Genomic DNA, 19,853 nt, shown 5'->3' on the forward strand with positions numbered 1-19,853 from the left:
AGGGGTCACATTTTAAGCAGTTCGCGGGCCAATTTGTGGCCCAGTTACGCTTTGAGCCACTGGAGAAAAGGGTCCTTTACTCATCCCACCGAGGAAACGTGGAGAAAGTGGCTCACGACAATATATATATTCAATTTTTTCCAAATTTCTCTGACACGAGCATGCTGGCAACATGTGACTGGACAAAAGAAGCCATAGGATAGATCCGGTCTCTTTTGCCTGTTCTCTCTCTCTCTCTCTCTTTATTTTCTCATTTTTATCACGATTCCTTCATCCATTAATGTAAGAGATAAATAAAACAAAGAAACAACCAAATTAACAGCGTGGAAACAACGTACAGTTAGCTACTGGGCTGCCATAAATAGCTAACCCCCGCTGAATAGGCCTTAAGACTACTGGCTATTAGGCCTAATGATATTGATTTTCAGGGGTTAGGCAACACTTGTACAATGCTAGGCAAGATTTGTTTCATTGTATTCAACTAACAAAATCTGTTTATTTGAAGTTTTATAATATATAAAAATATATAAATTATTCATTACTGAATGATTGGTTTGGGTAATTTAAATCAGTGGATATTATAACTGTTGTAATTGTTAAGTTATTAACAAAATTTATAACTGTTATAACTGTTAATTGCTTAGATTCTCATAAGCCTGCAATTAATGTATTAACAAAATTGCTTAGATATAAATTGAGAAAGAATTTGTAAGTGTTTAATATGACTACTTGGATACTGAAATGAACCAATTTAGACCTAAATTTATATAATCAATAACTGTTAAAATTAAATCCTGGATTTACAGACAAGATTAGCTGGGATTAAATTCATGAATCTAACTGTATTTAACTGTAATGGTTAATTTATATATAAAAAGTAATTAGTTTAATATCTGGATTAAGACTGGAGTTCTATAACTTACAATAGGCAGCTAGTACAACCCCTGGTTAGAAATTTGGGTTGGTTGTAAGGTTAAAACATCAGTTAGAAGTTATAGACTTCTAGTTAAGGATGGCAGAGAAGTTAAGGAACTAAGAACTAGCTGTTGCTAAGATAACTATACTCCAAGGACTGGGAGTGACCTTAAAGTGGAAACTAGCTAGTACTTGTTATTTGACAGTTGCTTGCTTGGTCTGAACGAGACCAGATGTCCACACCTGGCTACTTGTGCACACTTTATACCACTTAAGGGGTGGGCACTTTTGGGTATTGGCACGTGTTGGCTTCAGCCAACTTACCAGTAAGTGTTGTACATGAACCACTAGTCTAGTTTTGTTCAAATTTTTTTTAGCTGGTTTTTATATATGTGTTTATATATTGGTGGTTTGTTTATATATATTTATTTATATATTCACGGAGAGAGAGAGAGAGAGAGAGAGAGAGAGAGAGAGAGAGAGAGAGAGAGAGAGAGAGAGAGAGAGAGAATGATCAACCACAGAGCTGATATATTGAAACCGATCTATACATCACTCACTTATAAACCCCCACTTCTCCCGTATCCCCCCTACCAAGCCCTACCACCCCCTCCCCCAGGGGAGGGAGAGGACTTCCCCTCCCCTCCCCCCAGGGGAGGGGAGGAGGGGACTTCCCCTTCCCTTCAGCCCAATTTTATCAACGGTCATATCCGTGAGGAGCCTAACTGGACTATACTACCAAAGGGATTAATCGGTTATAGAGATAATGTGGCAGATTCTCTCTCTCTCTCTCTCTCTCTCTCTCTCTCTCTCTCTCTCTCTCTCTCTCTCTCCTGTGCCTCTGTCTGACCAAAGCAATGACTTATGTACCTGATCATTAGTCGACTGTGTAGGGTGTAATAATCAAGGTCACCGAAAATAGATCTATCTTTCGGTGGTCTCGGTATATAATGCTGTGTGAGCCGCGGCCCGTGAAACTTTAGCCACGGCACGGTAGGGCTATTAGGGTTAACTTTAACCTTAAATGAAATGAAAACTAGTGAGGCTAGAGGCCTGCAATTTGGTATGTTTGATGATTGGAGGGTGGGTGATCAACATACCAATTTGCAGCCCTCTAGCCTCAGCAGTTTTTTAACTTAGAGAGAGAGAGAGAGAGAGAGAGAGAGAGAGAGAGAGAGAGAGAGAGAGAGAGAGAGAGAGAGAGAGAGAGAAGCATAATTAAGAATTAGATTCTGTGAAAAAAAGAGAGAGAGAGAGAGAGAATTAGATTCTGAGAGAAACAGATAGAAAGAGAGAGAGAGAGAGAGAGAGAGAGAGAGAGAGAGAGAGAGAGAGAGAGAGAGAGAGAGAGAGATGGGAAAAAATGAAAAGAAATTTAACAAAATTAATAATTTTGAGAGAAGTTGAAATGAACCAATAGAGATAAATAGTAAAATTGGTTTAACTTAAACCTACTTAGTTAAACCCATTCAATAAAAAGGGGTTTTAACTTAAACCCATTCAGTTAAAACCCAAAAACCTGAGTGAATAAACAATGACGATGAACCATAAATAAACCAATACAAAAGCTCTCTCTCTCTCTCTCTCTCGAAAACATACCCAAATCTCCATCTTTCTCTCTCTCTCTCCATAACATGTAATTTTCCCTTCTTCTTTCCTCTCTTTCTCCTAAGTACACAATCTCTCTCTCTCTCTCTCTCTCTCTCTCTCTCTCTCTCTCTCTCTCTCTCTCTCTCTCTCTCTCTCTCTCTCTCCATGGCAAGCAGCTTTCCCTCTCAAACCCGCTGCCATCACTGGACAAAAGGAACTTCCAAACTTTCTCCCAATTCATGCAATCTATTTACCTGTGATCAACAAACATTTTTACCTGTGCTTCTTCTTCTTTCCCCCCACATGAGAATCTCTCTCTCTCTCTCTCTCTCTCTCTCTCTCTCTCTCTCTCTCTCTCTCTCTCTCTCTCTCTTTTTTATTTTTGTTTTATCGTTCGGTTGTTATAATCATTATCACTTATAAGAATGAATTTGATAAGCTTTTGAAAGTTATTAAAAATATTGTGTACAGATTTAAAAATTCTTGTTTTGTTTTCCAAATTTTTCGTTTGGTCCCACCCAACCCTCTGGGTTGGAGAAAAGGGGCGTGATTTGCATTTTTGTGGTGTCTAAATGACCCTATTAATTCGTTTTTTAATTTGGTCCATACATACAGGGGGGTTGGGGGCTTAATAGCCCCCCTTACAAAATTGAAAAGGGGGGTTGAATGACCTCCACCTTGTGAAATTGAAATCTTTTTCCACAACTACATACATGACCTTTTTCCACAAATACATCTGATATGACCTTTTTCCACAAATACATATGATAGGACCTTTTTCCACAAGTACATATACGAACTTTCTCAAGTCAGGATAAAATCTCTGTCTTACTGAGCTGTGAAATGGACCTCTGTTCCGTTCTGTGGCCATATTTATAAACTATCCAGTGTCTAGTTTAGTCTCTTGTATAAAACACCTTTTCGTCTGCACCCAAAACCCACTGAAAAATTATTCTTGCATGTTTTCAAACAGATGTCACCATGACCTCTGTACAAGTTTGTGAAATATAGACTCTGAACTTCTATACATTTGTAAGGTCAAGAACTTCCCAGTGATTTTTCAAGTTCTGCCAATAAGCATTCCTGGATATTTTCCTGGTATGAGGTACCAGGGAAGTAAGAACTGTAAACCAGGAACCAGTTGGTGAAATTTGTGAAATCCTGGTCCACATCCTGAAATAAAACCATGTTTCCCAAAATGTTTGAGTGATTTGGCAGTTGTCCCTGAAATTGGCAGCACAGCTGATATAATATTCCTGTATGGAGTTTTCTAAGTGACTTATCAACATTTCTCATTCATTAGACCTGTTTGGAATATTTGCCAACATCTAATTCAAGTTTTTAGCCTTGGTTACGTCAAATGAATTCATGAATGAGCACTACAGCTCATGATATGTGTGCAAAAGTCACCTAAACAGCAATATCGAATGGGTGTTTCAGTCCCTCTTCTAAACCAGCGACCGTCACGCAATGGTCTCGTTAATTTTCTCATCGTATTCCTAATATTTCACGTTATGTCCTTCATGAATACATTAAGTAACCCTCCATACAACCTCTCCTTTCATCAGAAACCTCCAAACCTCCTCCGTCACGGCCTTTCAAATGCAAATGAGTCTATACGTTTGACAAATCATCTTCCGCTCTCCTGAAAGCGTGTTCGCGATCACACTTAATCTCAGTGACGTTTCAAAGGTGGCACTGAATGGCTGTCTCTGAACGGAACGGATTCTAGTGGACTCATGCAGTCTAAAAATGGACCAAGGTATCTTCTATAAGTGTTGATAGAGGCTACTGACTGCTTGTCAAATTCTTCAGGAGCAGGTCCACCATTTTTGGGCACTAGGACCCATCCTTCTCTAATGCCCCATTCTATTGTTTGTCTATATCAGGCTATAAAAAAGAGCATTAAGTCCCCAACCCTGTAACCCTACACAAACAAAATCAAATACTATACAAACACACACACGCCACCAATACATGACTAACAACTGCCAATTTCTCATCCCAGGAAAGAGAACTGTAAACCTTCACAACAAACGTGGCTGAAGCTGCGACGAGAGGCCTCTGACGCAGAAGAAGGACGAAGGAGTCTCGGAAGAGCTAGAAAGAAAGGGTCTGCAGAGATGCTGGAATGGGATATGATCTACTTCGAGCGCCCGCGCACCGTCGTGGGCCTCATCATAGGCGTGGGCTTCCTTCTCTACTATTTCGTGGAAGTTGCCAAGGTAAGAGAACCACTACTAAATAGTATTATTATTATTATTATTCAGAAGAGAGACCCTACTCATGTGGAACTAGTCCACCACAGAACTGAGCTTGAAATTCCTAGGGCTGGCCCGAAGGATTAGCGTGGCTAAGAACCAAAGAGCATTACTGACTTGAAATTCTAGAAGCTTCCAAAGAGCATTAAGGTGTTCATTAGAGTTAAGTCAGAGGAGGTCAAGGAAAATACTGAAAAAATTAGTAAAATAACAAATAAAAATATAATAATAATAATAATTAAGACAGAGCACATTAGGAAAAACAAAAATAAATAAAAAATAAAGGAATGAAAATGCAGAAACAAGATTAAAATAAATAAAATATCAAAAGTAGAGCTAGGCAGCAACAGTCTCCAAGTCCCCAACACAAGTAAAATAGGTTACCAAAGATACAAAAAAGGTCGTGGCCCTTCCCACGGCACTCTGGTGCCACATTGGCACTCTATCAAAAGGTCAAGAATTGTATATACCCGATGGGTCCAGGTCATATACACACCTGTGTTAAATTGAGAGAAATTGTTTCCTAATGGTTATAAAATTCTTCTTTCTGAAAGCATATTAAAATTGGGGGAAAACACACCAAATTTGCGTGGCCATTCCACGGCACTCTGGTGTCATATTGGCACTGTGCCAAGGGGCAAGAACGTGTATATGTATACACCTGAAGGGTTCAGGTCATAATATACACTCCTGTGTTTAGTTGAGAGAAATGACTTTCTAAGCCATCTTCCTTGCTTACCTGTGAGAAGCCCTTTGCGTACAAGCACTCAAGGGCTTCGTATTTTAGGTCACAAAGTGTGTACACACCTTTGAATCTGGTGCGGGAATGGGAGGAGATTCGTCAGGGTTGAGGGAGGTAAGATGGAAGGAAGAGAATATGGAAGGAGGTGCAGTAAACAAAAAATTTTTTGTTGAGGACTGGCCTATATTGGGAAGTGTGTTGTCATATCATTCTGATATTTGTTCTTGACTATTGTAAAGATGAATATTATTATTATTATTATTATTATTATTATTATTATTATTATTATTATTATTATTATTATTATTATTATTACCTAGTGTGGACCTCTGAACACGGATCTAATCTGTAGCAGAAAATGAAATGAAAAAAAGAAAAAACCTAAATATAATGACTGCTGACACCATACCTCCCATTTTGACAACTCAGACGCGAAATCAGCTGATTTTTCCAACCTACTCAACCGTAGGCTGTAAGTGCGTGCATGCATGCGCGCAGGCGCGCGTGCTTGCTTGTCTATTATCATACTTCAAGCACGCGGGTTGAATATTCATGAGGTGGGGGTAGTATTTGAAATATTATTATTATTATTATAATTATTATTTTTATTCAGGCATTTTTAGAATGCCTGAGAAGGGTGATTTCTCTCTCTCTCTCTCTCTCTCTCTCTCTCTCTCTCTCTCTCTCTCTCTCTCTCTCTCTCTCTCTCTCTCTACGAATTTACAAAAATATAAATCAAATATATTCCGTAGAAAGGTCACACATAAATAAAAATATTCCAAAAAAGATACGATTTTGAAAAGTAGCTAATCCCTCTGAGAATTTCCCACCTGGACCAATCACTGTAACGTTAAAACTCTTACATCTACAGACCATACATTCATTATACATTCATTATACAGTCACAAAACGTCATTCAGCTGTTATTCAAGGCAAAAAGAAAGAAGGATCATGAATGGAAACGAAGACTTTGAGATAGGAGAAACAAAAAACGCCGGAATCAGCACCTCGCCTTGCGGTACCTCTCAGCAGATTTGGTCGAAAACTGATGAGTGTTGTCATATTGCCCAGATCTATCTATCTGTCACGCTATGCCACTAAACACACACACACATACACACATATACACACATACAAACACACACAAACATATATATACAGTATAGGTCGTTTATCCTCTAGTGGAGTAAAGGTTGAACATTTAGAGGTCATATGTACGCCATAGATGTTCAATCCCTCCTCTTCTCTCTCTCTCTCTCTCTCTCTCTCTCTCTCTCTCTCTCTCTCTCTCTCCACCAGAGGGTAAAGGACCTTCCCGGTCGAAATGCCACATCATTTATTCAATAAATCAATGTCCCGTAGCCTGATTTCCGTCCTACATACAAATGTCGACTGGAACAGGGGACTATGTACCCGTATCTAGCCCAGGCCGGGATTAAGCAGGAGAGAGAGAGAGAGAGAGAGAGAGAGAGAGAGAGAGAGAGAGAGAGAGAGAGAGAGAGAGAGAGAGAGAGAGAGAGAATGTTTACACGTGTATATATTTACGGGCGTTTATATAACGAGAATTCGACCAAAATTCATCACGAAACAGAAAAAAAAACAAGAGAATTCAATTCCCACACAATCATCTGAACAAACAAACAAACAAACAATAAAGAGACACATACAGACAGGTAAACATACCTCCCACTAAACAAACACACGCAGACAAGCACAGACACCCACACGCCCACGCCCACGCCCACACAATGAACCGATCTGTGTCGACAAGGGCTGTGTACTGTACACGGTCCCAGGTTGCATGCTGATAAGAGCCACTCAGAGAACGCAGCCCACCAGTCCAGGTGCGTATTATTGATGGCCAGGTATCGACCGCTGTGCCGTTCACACCTGTAGGGCAGGAATGTTTTGGGGGACCCACAGACTTTCCACTGTGTCTCGGGAGTCATTGGGAATCTTTTGGACAGCTGGGAATTTAGGAATTGTTGGAGAAATTGGGGGATTTCTGGAATATTTTTTGTGGATCGGGAACTTTCGTGAATTTTGAGGGCTGAATCTACCTGTAATTTGGCCAAATTGATTTTTAATTCCTTATTGAAATAATAAATAATAACAATATTAATAACAATAGTAATAATAATATTAATACTTATATTAATAATAATAATTCCAGCCAAATTTGCATAATTATGATGATATAATTCTCAAATTTGTAAGACCTTGAGGAAGAAGGTTTAAAATTAATGAAGAAATGTACCAATATTTTCAAAATAAATCAAAATATATAATATATATATATATATATATATATATATATATATATATATATATACATACACATATATACATACACACATACATACACACACACAATTCAGCTTCCTAGCAACAAAATACACACAAAAAAGAGTCAAAAGCATTCATTAGATTTCATGCAACTCGGGTGATGAAAAACAAGGCAACGAATGCTTGCATGCAAGCACGGACGAGCGCGCGCGCGCGCAGGCACGCGAGTAGTAAGACTTCTAATCCATACGTGACTAAGGCAAAAAGGGAAGTAGATTATTTAATGTTTCATGAGAAAGCAACTGAGTTCGATCCCACGGGGGAGGAGTTACGTGCACAAACCTGGTCTTCCCAAGTTGATCCATGCACTGAATGAAGTACCTGGTGGTCAGTCGACTGTGGTGGGTCTTAGCCAAGGTGGAGAATGGAGAAAGTAAAAGAAAGTAAAAGAAAGTTAGAGAGTACAAACTTGAAAATTTCCCAAATGCAGACTGAATACTTGGTGGTCAGTCAACTGTGGTGGGTCTCAACCAAGGTGGAGAACAGAGAAAGTGAAAGGGAAGAAAGTAAAAGAAAGTAAAAGAAAGTTAGAAAGTACAAATTTCAAAATTCCCAAACATAGACTGAATACCTGGCGGTCAGTCGACTGTGGTGGGTCCCAGCCAAGGTGGAGAACGGAGAAAGTGAAGGAGGGGGAGAGAGAAAGTAAAATTAGAAAGTACAAAAAGGGAAAATTCCCCCAAACACAGACGGCAGAAAGAGAATACGGAAGGAGGTACAGTAAAATGAACGAAAAGGGGGTGAAAAGAATTGTCACATGAACTGAAAACCAAGAAAACTAAGAGAGAGAGAGAGAGAGAGAGAGAGAGAGAGAGAGAGAGGGAGGGAGGTAGGTTGCGTAATTATGCAGTATTTTCCTCCCCCCTTCCCCCAAGCCCCCAACCCCATTCCTATCTCTCCCAAGGGCTTGCTTACCTTAATGGACTGAACCAAATAACAAGTACCTGGAAGTGGTTATATTTTGTTGTTGTTTTTTGTTATTTTTTCTTATTTGTGGTTTTAATAAATACACCCAATACATTCTTAACTAGGCTTCTATAATCTATATCGACTGGCATAGCAGAGAGAGAGAGAGAGAGAGAGAGAGAGAGAGAGAGAGAGAGAGAGAGAGAGAGAGAGAGAGAGAAACACAAATCCTGTCAGAAACTGCAGTACAGAAATTGCAGCAAAACTGACGGCTACAGACGACATTCTAAATGATTAAGTGGCCTCCTGCGGGGTTGGGGGGGTGGGGGGGGGGGGGGGCGGGGGCGGGGGAGGGGAACAGCGGCCACAAAAGTCCTTCAGCTGAATGACGCAGGTGTCCCTGAGAGGCGCCGTGTCCCTGGTCTTAGGAAATGCCTTTAGGAGAGAGAGAGAGAGAGAGAGAGAGAGAGAGAGAGAGAGAGAGAGAGAGAGAGAGAGGGTAGAACGATCTTCAGCCACAGTGATATAACTTCAAAACGTTACTGTCAAGTTTATCATCAGTAATTCCATGTTTTTGAAGAGAGAGAGAGAGAGAGAGAGAGAGAGAGAGAGAGAGGGAGATCCTGTCACACCCTGCAATACACATTACACCAAATTTCAAGGACGACTCTTGTTGTTAACTATAAGCTTTTGTGTAGGGTTCTGAGAGAGAGAGAGAGAGAGAGAGAGAAGAGAATGTCTGGTTTTAGTCCGGAAAGGCACGAACAAGATAACGAATTCTTTGCTTCACTTGCTTTACAGAGAGAGAGAGAGAGAGAGAGAGAGAGAGAGAGAGAGAGAGAGAGAGAGAGAGAGAGTTTGGGTGTTTGACCGGAAAAGCACAGACAAATAAGATAAAGAATTCTTTACTTTATTATGCTACACAAACTCATGTACCTACAGAGAGAGAGAGAGAGAGAGAGAGAGAGAGAGAGAGAGAGAGAGAGAGAGAGAGAGAGACACGTTTCATTACTGCAAAACTGAAAAGGCCCCAAACTGGCATCCTAGGGAACTCCCAAACTGTAAATCTTCAAATTCGTACCTTATAATCAAGAATATTGAGTCCTATTAGCTGAGGAATTCCTGTAGGTCAATACCCCAATGGGTATTCACATTTATACCCCTAAAAGTGAGAGAGAGAGAGAGAGAGAGAGAGAGAGAGAGAGAGAGAGAGAGAGAGAGAGAGAGAGAGAGAGAGAGCCAGTACACCAGCTGCGAAGGGCAATGAAACAAGGAAGCATCATTCACACATTACAGGGATTAATAAAACTGAAGCTCCCAGGCCTTATCATCACCCACTCCCTCTTGAAGCAGACTTTAGACCATCTGGGATTCAGTCTCACAGCTAACCTTTTTTTAGGATGAAATTGCTAGCCACATGCCCTTTCCTCACCCTCGTTGCAAGCCTACCCATTCGACTAGCAATCAGGTTCACAATCACTCTGTTTTCCCTTCCAGAAACCTCTCCTGGCTTGCAGGCAAGGCGCCTGGAAGGACTTCCTGGAATCCCACCTCAGCATTCTGGAAGAGAAGTACTGGCCGACTCCCTGGTGTTATGAATCCAGGTGTCAGACGATTTTGGCGTCACTTTTTAGATTCAGGCTGCCTGATTTGAAGTACAGAAGGTGAGTTTCCTACACTCTTTGGTTCAGGTTGCTTGATTTGAAGTACAGAGGTGAGTGACTCTTGATTTCTGGTTCTGCCTCACTCTAAAGCTCTGCTCACAGCCAAGAGGTCTGTGATCAACCGCTGGACAAGGTGAGGAGATGGCATGAGACCATTTCTTTGAAATACCAGTAAGCAGAAGTCCAACAGGTAAGCCTCTCTCTCTCTCTCTCCCTCTCCCTCTCACTCTCTTTCAACCTTTGGGCCTCCTCGTGCAATGGTCCTGATCTCGCCTCACAACTGAGGAACTCAGGTTTGATCCCCAGACCAGGTAAGTCAATGGAAAATGATTCTCTCTCTGTTTTGTCTATCTCCACTGACAAAACAAAGGTCTGCAACTAAACGGTCTGTTCTATTGGTCAAATATTAATAGCCATAATCAAGTGAAAAATATTCAGTACTATTATTCATGTACTGTAAAATGCAATGTTTATATAATTATCACAAGTTTGAATCAGATGATGAATCTCTTGCCTTCTCTGAAGCCAGCAAAAGGGATTAATGTTGTTTGTACTTAAGCTAGACAATCCTGTCAAATCCTATTACCTCAACCACTGAATATTCTACAGGGAAGTTCTCCAACTCAAGGATGGAGGCCAGGCCTGCCTGGACTGGCTTGATGGCGATGGTACAAACGAAAACAGCCCCATAGTCCTCATCCTGCCCGGCTTGACGGGATGCTCCCAGAGCGAGTATGTCAAAGGACTCATCCTCAGCATCCAGGGAATTGGTGTCAGATGTGTCGTCCTCAACAACAGGGGTACGGGTGGGATGCCCCTCACGGTGAGTCTCAGTTACCCAAGGTTCTTACTTTCTCTGTCTTATGGTATGGTGAGCTCTTTGTCTTATCCTAGTCCCTAGCATAACCAAAGTTCCTGGGGCCCTTTCATGTCGTTTCGCCTCTTAGTCCTGGCACCCCAGGGTCCTGCCTATGGGAGGTTTTGCTTTACCCGTCTCTGAGCCCTGGGTGCTATGGGGTCCTGCCAGTTGGACTGTTCACTGAGCCCTGGACATTCCCCAAAATCCCATTAATGTAGCATGAGCCGATTGCCACTCCTGAAATCAGTAACTCTCAGACTGAACAGTTCGATTAGGTGACGTTTTCTCCTCTTGCAACGACAAGTCCAGGGAATTTTCCAGTTTCCACTTCCAGATTCATATTTATTCTACTTTAGGAAGTACCTCTTCACTTTTACAAGAGGGAAGGTTGAAGTTTGTAGGAACCAGAACAAGGATAAACATATTATGTGAGCTTTTGGAATTTCCTACTTCTCGGTTAACCATTTTCCATCTGCGTTCCTTTCCAGACCACAAGGACGTACTGTGCAGCCAACAGCGATGATCTGGAAGCTGCGATCACCCATCTCAACACCACCAATCCCAAAATACCCATCATGGCAATTGGCATATCACTGGGAGGGTATGTAGGAAGCCCTGGATGTTGCAGTGACCTGATAATACGTACTAATCCCTTATGTTAACCGAATACCTCCAAGTGTACTGGATACCTGGCAACTACACTGGACAGGTGTAGGAAATAGATAGGAAAGAGGTTGATATTAAGATTAGATTTGTTAAGAAATTAGGTATGATAAAAATCAAGACCAAATTAACAAGTTTTTTCAATGGTGACTTCCAGAGTTCTTCCCTCAAAGTGAGATCAGACCTAGATTTTTTATTGCAAATGACACCTGAAGCAGGTTTTGTACAATCTTCAACAAATTGGCACTGGACCAACATTAAGTATGGTAAACAGTAAACTATTAAGATAAGGAGCATTTCAGATAACGAGACTTAACGTACCAGAGTGTCGATTAAGCAAAGGGCTGCTAATCAGCACTATATGGAGTGATTTGTAAATAAGACTCGAGAGTCATTTATGGTGCTTAAAAATTCAAGCTATGCGTTTACTCGACAAGTCTTCCTATTGGAATATGCCTCTAAACGTTGACGTGAATGGAAGAGACACGTGCATGCGATTTACTTCACTGCCTAACCTGCCCAGAACTTACTAACAAGCTCTCAACTTCCACAGCCTAATCATCGGGAACTACCTGACGACTCGGATCGAGAAAGCTGCGCAGCAGCTGGTCTGCGCTGCCGTGCTCTCCGTCCCGTGGGACATGATCAAAGGGCTCCGCAACATGGAGGAACCCGTCTGGAACTTGATGCTGAACAGATACCTGGCCTACTGCATGTGTGATCTGGCCAACAGCCTCAGTTACAAGCTGGCTGGGAATCATAAGTGGGATCTGAATCAAGTTGTCAAGGTAAGGAATATAAGTGTGAGAGCTTTCACATTCACACTAAGCCCAAGATTGGGTGAATGGGGAGGCCTGAATGTAGGGATGTGGGCCCTGCCTTGTAAAATACCAGCCATTACTGAAACTTCCAACAATCTTTAGAAGTATGGGACATTGAGACCCAAAAGCAGTACATGCATATATATGTAAACAGTGGCTCTCTTAATTCAATATAATCTGTGCCATTTGCCAAGAACTCTATGGTTTGTTCCGTATTTTGGGAATGTTTGGTGCCTTTACAAAGGTAGGGCATTTACCTAATGCTTCAAACTCCCCTTTTTCTAAATCTAGAACCAGTGCAAGTATATAAATTCACAGGGCAGAGCTTAGATTACCAAGTACTATACATGTATTCTTGTACATATACAAGATATGAAGAATACTCAACATAAAGAGTCAATGCTCTGTTATAAGAGAAAGTGCCCAGTAGCAAAGTATGACTGATTATGAAAGGTATAATAGGAAAGAGCAGCATCGTCCCTAAGTTGTCCCTTGCGCTGTACGTGGACATTATAGGCTCATTTCACATGAATTTATACTCACTTTTAAATGTTATCTATGAATTACCTCATACGCCTCTCAATTCCAGAGTCGCACCATCCGGGAATTCGATTCCCGATTCACTGCCAAGCAGTTCGGATTCCGGGATGCCGAGGACTACTACACGTCGTCCACGCTGCACGACAAGATTCACACCATACGCGTACCACTCCTGTGTCTCAATGCTGCCGACGACCCGTTCCAGCCCTTGCATGGTAAGAGAAGGGAACTGACACAAGAATTCTAAAATGCTTTCCAAATCAATCTTATTACTGTCATTTTATTATTAAAAACCAAAGTTGAATGATAGTTGGGTCTGCCCCAATCTATCCTCTTCTACTGTTATTGCTTCCACCTTTCCCCAGATGGTAGACTGGATCTATTGTTTCCCACCTTACTGCTTTTCTCAGGCAGCAGACTGGATCTTTCTTAGCCCACTGCTTTCCACAGATGGTGGACCTGATCTATTCTATTGCTACCATCTTTCATTTCTCCACCTTCCATTCTGTCCTTTCTCCAGTTTTCCATTCCCTGCTTCAGCTGTCACCATGTTTCCATTTCCCTTTTTTGTATTCATAATTTTTATATTTATGATATTCTCTGCCTTCCCAGCTTCCACTTTTGTATCCCTCGTCCTTCCGTTCTTCATTCCCAGCCGTCGTCTCTCAGCTTTCCTCCTACGTAACTCACCATCTTTACGTCTGAGCCATTCATCACCGTCTTTCCAAGTCTCCATTTCTGTATTCCTCATCCTTCCACTCTCACTTGCAGCCATCCCCATGGAGGCCGCCAGGAAGTCCAGCCACGTGGCCATCATAGTCACCGCCAGGGGCGGGCACATCGGCTTCATGGAGGGACTCTTCCCCAAGTCCTCGTACTACAGCGACAGGCTCATCGGGCAGCTGGTCAGGGGGGTGTTCTCCAGCCTGGACGGGATGAAGCTCATCAAGAAAGAGGCGGACGAGCACGCCGGGAAGAGCGACTACTACGCCGCGAAGAGCAACAAGTGTTGATGACGGCAGCTCGGAAGCGACGTTCGGAGTACAGGGACGCCGCCGTCCCAGTCCGATACGTTTTAAGCGAATGTGCGAAGACAAAATTCCCGCAATTGTGTCTTGTGAAGTAGTATGGCTAGGTTGGTGGGCCCAGGACTGATTCTACCCGCTGGCCTGATCATGGTAAGGCTAGCCACTGCTGAATCAACAGGGCCTTTGAGGCCGTGGCTAGCATTCTACCCGCTAACCTGATCAGAGCCACTGCGGAGGTTTGAGCCATTGCTGCGTCTACAGGGCCTTTTGGGGGCATGGCTAGCAATAACGGCACAAACTGGCTTGTTCAGTGTGTGGTTAACCACTTGGTGTACCTCAGGCCCAGTTTGTGCAGTATGGCTGGTCACAGTGACACCCGAAGCCACAATGAAAAACTGACAGAAGTCAGATTATTTTTTTGTCGAGGCCCGCAAAAATACCTGTACAATTTCAAATCAGGTTCTAGTCATTTGTTCTGGTTATCCAGCCTTAGCTGTACCATGAAGACAATTCTTTACTACCTGAAAAAAAAGTTCCACCCCTTTAACGTAATCCATCATCGAGCACTAGGCATTTCCAATGAACTTCTCGTAGTTTTATCTACCAGCTGACTGAAGAAGAGCTGCATGTTTAAACAGACCTCTTATGAAGACAGCTGAGGACTTGAGGTCTTCTGATCAAGCCAATGAGAGAGAGCTCTAGTACATTCCTGAAATATACTTCATAAGATACAATTGTGGTACCTTTCAGAAAAGTAGTCTCTTAAGTTACACATTTTTGAGTGATTAATCTATTCAGAATGATTCCTGACAGTGAATGCTCTGTCAGTCATCACTATTCAGACTTACAATCTCCCCGTTTTCAAGAAAGTGATCTGTTTATAACTGTTATTCACATTCAGCAGTTCCTCACTATCAAACGAATGGTTAATACACAACGTTCCAAGATAATTAATGTGACAGGACATACCACATAAGTTTGAACAATCTGTGACTTCAGTAACCTGTGATTATGACACAGTGACAAAGGTTGCTTGACACAGTGTAAGTTTACAGTTTTCAGCCCATATGACATCAGTTGCTACACTAGTTCTTTATCGGAATGGGGGTTTCTTGTGAAGAACCCCATTCACTATATTGTTCAGACACTGACATCCTGTAAGCACTCATTCCAGACCAGAATGACTCATTCTGATCTCACCAATGTTCAAAGATTTCCTTCACACTTACTTTTTCCAGGATGACCCATTCTTAATCATTCCTCGCAATCATTTTCATTTAGAATGATCTGTTCCCCTAGGGCAAATTTGACTAATGGAGTGAGATTCTTGATGTTTTCTCCATCATTATCATTTTAAAAGGTCATATTCTTTCTACTAAACATTAAGACATCTTCACTATTCAAGTTACTCCATATTTTCAGGTAGAATAAATTTCCTCTTGCCTAAAAGACCCCTTTCCCATCACGAATTTCAAAATGTCCTAAGTCTACTAACATTTCAAATCCTTCATCTATTCATGGCCGCCAAAATCGTGTGCTCTTCTAAAATGTATTTTCTTTTGTAAAATATCAAAATGGCACCTCAAAATTCAAAATGGCTCCTGTCCATTACTGTCCCACACCAATTGTTAAATTGAGCGATCCAAAATTGTTTTGTATTTAAGTGCTATTTAGTATTCGCTTAAGGTGGTAGAATTGGAAGATGGCACCTGTCAACTGGATTATTTTGTCGAGAAATCAAAATGGCTCCCATCCGCGACCATTTTGTCTCCAATTTTAGATCGAGAAATCCAAACTCTTTTCATTTTTTGCTAAGAAATTCCTTACACTAATAAGAAGTCAAAATGGTGTCTATGGAGTTATTAACCTTAATAATAAAAATGGCCTCTCCTCATTACTATTTAAGAATCAAAATGGCGGTTAGTAACCAGTTTAACCAAACAGAAAATTCAAGATGGCGTCAGTCCATTCACACCTCGATTTTATCTTCACAAGATGAAAGTGAAATTTATATACTGACACTGCATGTTCAAATGTATTGTTCTCATAAATCCCCCTTGCATGCATGCAATATCTTGCACACTACACACCTACAAAGCATGTATCACACTATGATATTCATCACAACATAATCAACATAAACATAGACCTGAAACTGATATAGATATGCTTTACAGGTGTTTAATAGGTTCAGATACTTTATGATGAGAGCATAGCTTGTGACACAATACTTAGGAGTGACTGGTTTGGGGTTAAAAGTGGGTTTTAGACGTAGGATAAGTTGTGCGAATGGAATATACAGAGTTTAGGCCAAAGGCCAAGAATGGGGACCTGTGAGGTCATTCAGCGCTGGAAAGGAAATTGCACTATGAGGTGCACTGACGGTACTACCGCCCTACGGCTCATCGGATACGCGCAGACGTAGGCGTATACCGATGACAGTGAAGATGTGCTGCAAAGACTGGTGAAAGATTTTGAAAGTTTGTGAGGGAAGGAGTTTAGATTTGAGTGCCAGGATGAGTAAGGGAATTGCAGAGGTCTTCAGCCAAAACATACTAGACAGGATGATGTCTAAATAGCAATAATCACACGTTAGTATAGTTAGGATTCTTGTAGGATTATCATAAGCATGCAAGCCCAGTCATTAAGAGAGTGAAGACATATGCAATGACTGCAAGAATAAGAAGCAATTGCAAAGTAAGACTTTGCAACCATTTCGAGAACAAGTGGACACAAATAATTACAGAAATAGGCACATTGCAATTAGGATTCACTTCCAATCACTGCAACTCCATAAACCAATCATTGCAATATATGTGAATCGTTTACAATCACTGCAAGATATACAACTGCATGTGTGGAAGATACAGAAACAATTGAACAATCTGTCAGTGCAAGAAAATGGACCATCTTGCACACAATCACCGAGCTTCAATATCTTTCCCAGACACTTCCAGCCTCACTGTGATTGACTTGTGATCACCCTCCCAGTTGTAAGACTTCAAAAAAAAAGGTTGTTGATTGTTGTTGTAAATAATACAATCTCTCTTGTTTGCACACCCCCTGTTGTTCAGGGTTCCTCAGGGTTGTTCGTGGGACAAATGACCTTGTTCTAGGCTTCATAACCTTGGAACAACTACTGTACACCAATCTGAGCCTTCATAACCTTGCATCACAACCACAATCACATCACAATCACAATCCATAACTAACCTTTGAGCAATCAGAACCACATCATACATGTTCTAGACTTCATCAACTTGGAACAACCAGGCCTATCTGAGCCTTCATAACCTTGCATCACAATCACATCACAATCACAATCCACAAATAACCTTTCAGCAATCAGAATCACACCATGTATGTTACTTGTAACCTTGACGTGACACAAACACATTTTGTGCATAACCTTTGCAAGACACAAATGTATTTCCTGTAATTGATTTGTAATTATAACCTTGATGGGATAAAAAAAATTGTATGTAATATGTAATACTGTAATTAATAGCAGGTTTGCACACACACACACACATATTGTTCCATCTGTAACCTTTACAAGATCAAACTTCTTTGATAACCTTGTATTTTGTAGGCTACATAACCCTTGCACTTTACATCCTGACTTCTGTGATAAATAAAATAAAAAAACATTTCAAACCTTTGCACAGTCAGTGGACACATCATAACCTCGATGAGGTTATGAACCATACATTTAATTCATAACCTATGCGCCTTACAACACTGCATCGTCATTCATAACCTATAACCTATATATTGTCACTCACATTTTTCAGTTCATAGACCTGATTTGGAAAGCACTCTCACACACTTTCATTCATAACCTTTGCATGATTAAAATCACAAGTTCTGCATTCCGTTTGTAACCTTGTTGTGATAAAATCACGAGTTTCTGATTATATATATTTGCTGATGAAGATAAATTGATGAAAAACAATTTTTAAATGTGGGGAAATTTATCAAAATCCAGTGCAGATAAAATCATTCGATTTTGACTTGATAAGATATAAAAATCAAGTTTCTTTTTTATGATAAAATGGTGATAAAATATTGATAAAAATACATTTTTAAAATGAAAAAAATCTCCTTAATTTGATGAAAATTACAGATGAATGAGACGTAATTCCACTGACACGGAATGTTTGATTTTAATCAACCAAGATTTGATTTTATCTGTTAATGGAAGTCTTGTGATAAAATCATGTCTTTTCAATTAATGGAAATCACAATGAATTATCTTATCTTTAATTGTTAAAGATAAAAAAATATAATTAACCCTTGAATCATTTTGGAAAACGGACAAAATATTAAAATTATTAAAATATTAATCCTGAAAGGATGAAAAATATTTTGCATATTTTCATTCAGTGAAAATTTTGTTCACTGAAAGGAAATTCAGTGAAAAAAAATTTTTAGTGAAAAAAATTTAATTCAGTGAAAAAATTTTCATTCAGTGAATAGTATTTTTTATTCAGTGAAAAAAAGAATTTTTTTTCATCCAGTGAAAAAAAATTTGTTCATTCAGTGAAAAGTTTTTTTTATTCAGTGAAAATAAAAATTTCAGTTTAAAATATAAAATATTTTCTTTCAATGAAAAAAAATTTCATTCGGTGACAAATTTTTTTTCATTCAGTAAAAAAAAAAATTTCATTCAGTGAAAGTTTTTTTCATTCAGTGGAAATAAATTTTTTCATTCAGTGAAAATTTTTTTTTCATTCAACGAAAAAAATATTTCCATTCACTGAAAAAAAATTTCATTCAGTGAAAAGAAAAATCATTCAGTGAAAAAATTTATTTTCACTCGGTGAAAATTTTTTTATTCAGCGAAAAAAAAATTCACTGAAAAAAAAATTCCCTGAAAAAAAATTAACCGAAAAAAAAAATTCCAACAAAACCAACATCACCGCTAAACATCCAAAACAAAAAACATCAGCCAGTCTTTCAAACATCCACACACATACATCTCAACATCCGAAAATGTAAAAAAAAAAAAAAACAGTCTTCAGACAATCAACGAGAGAGAATGTTGTACATAGTTGTTATAAAAAAAAAGATATATTAAAAAAAAAACATTCCATCCAACTGACGTGGCTTCGTTGAAAGATAGAATTGTTTACAAATATATGTATATAAAGGAATTTTTTTTTAGAGTTTAGTTGTTATCAAATAAAATGTATAGATGAATGTTTGTTTTTTTTAAAAAGGTAAGATAGTGACCTTATCCACTCAGCCGTGAATATTATTACAGTAATATTTGAATTAGAGAATATTTATAAAAAAAATTTTATTTTTGGCTGGTTTGGGGTTAATATATTATGCAATTTAATTGATGGACACTCTCTCTCTCTCTCTCTCTCTCTCTCTCTCTCTCTCTCTCTCTCTCTGACGCAAGCACTGGGTATAGAAGGCAAAAAATTTAAGAGAGAGAGAGAGAGAGAGACCTCCTACCATCAAACGTAAGGGGCGCGGGGGTGGGGGTGGGGGGGGAAAGCTATCAATA

General features: G+C 39.9%; 1 protein-coding gene across 2 annotated transcripts in view; it reads left to right on the plus strand.

Annotated features, from left to right (window-relative positions):
• Positions 1 to 19,537, plus strand: part of LOC136856283 (phospholipase ABHD3-like) — a 20,614-nt gene extending 1,077 nt beyond the window's left edge. The window contains exons 2-9 of one of the 2 annotated variants that reach the window (XR_010858300.1): positions 4,514 to 4,730; positions 10,258 to 10,424; positions 11,034 to 11,247; positions 11,772 to 11,884; positions 12,500 to 12,734; positions 13,357 to 13,522; positions 14,079 to 18,720; positions 19,029 to 19,307. Coding sequence is in view for 1 of the 2 variants with exons in the window: in XM_067133993.1 (XP_066990094.1) it covers positions 4,629 to 4,730; positions 10,258 to 10,424; positions 11,034 to 11,247; positions 11,772 to 11,884; positions 12,500 to 12,734; positions 13,357 to 13,522; positions 14,079 to 14,320 (1,239 nt within the window). In the remaining variant the exon portion in view is untranslated. Of the gene's footprint in view, positions 1 to 4,513; positions 4,731 to 10,257; positions 10,425 to 11,033; positions 11,248 to 11,771; positions 11,885 to 12,499; positions 12,735 to 13,356; positions 13,523 to 14,078 lie in introns of both variants that reach the window. The other variant, XM_067133993.1, reaches the window with a different exon arrangement.
• Positions 19,538 to 19,853: the final 316 nt, after the last annotated feature.

Source organism: Macrobrachium rosenbergii, chromosome 35, assembly GCF_040412425.1.
Source record: "Macrobrachium rosenbergii isolate ZJJX-2024 chromosome 35, ASM4041242v1, whole genome shotgun sequence".
NCBI lineage: Eukaryota > Metazoa > Arthropoda > Malacostraca > Decapoda > Palaemonidae > Macrobrachium > Macrobrachium rosenbergii.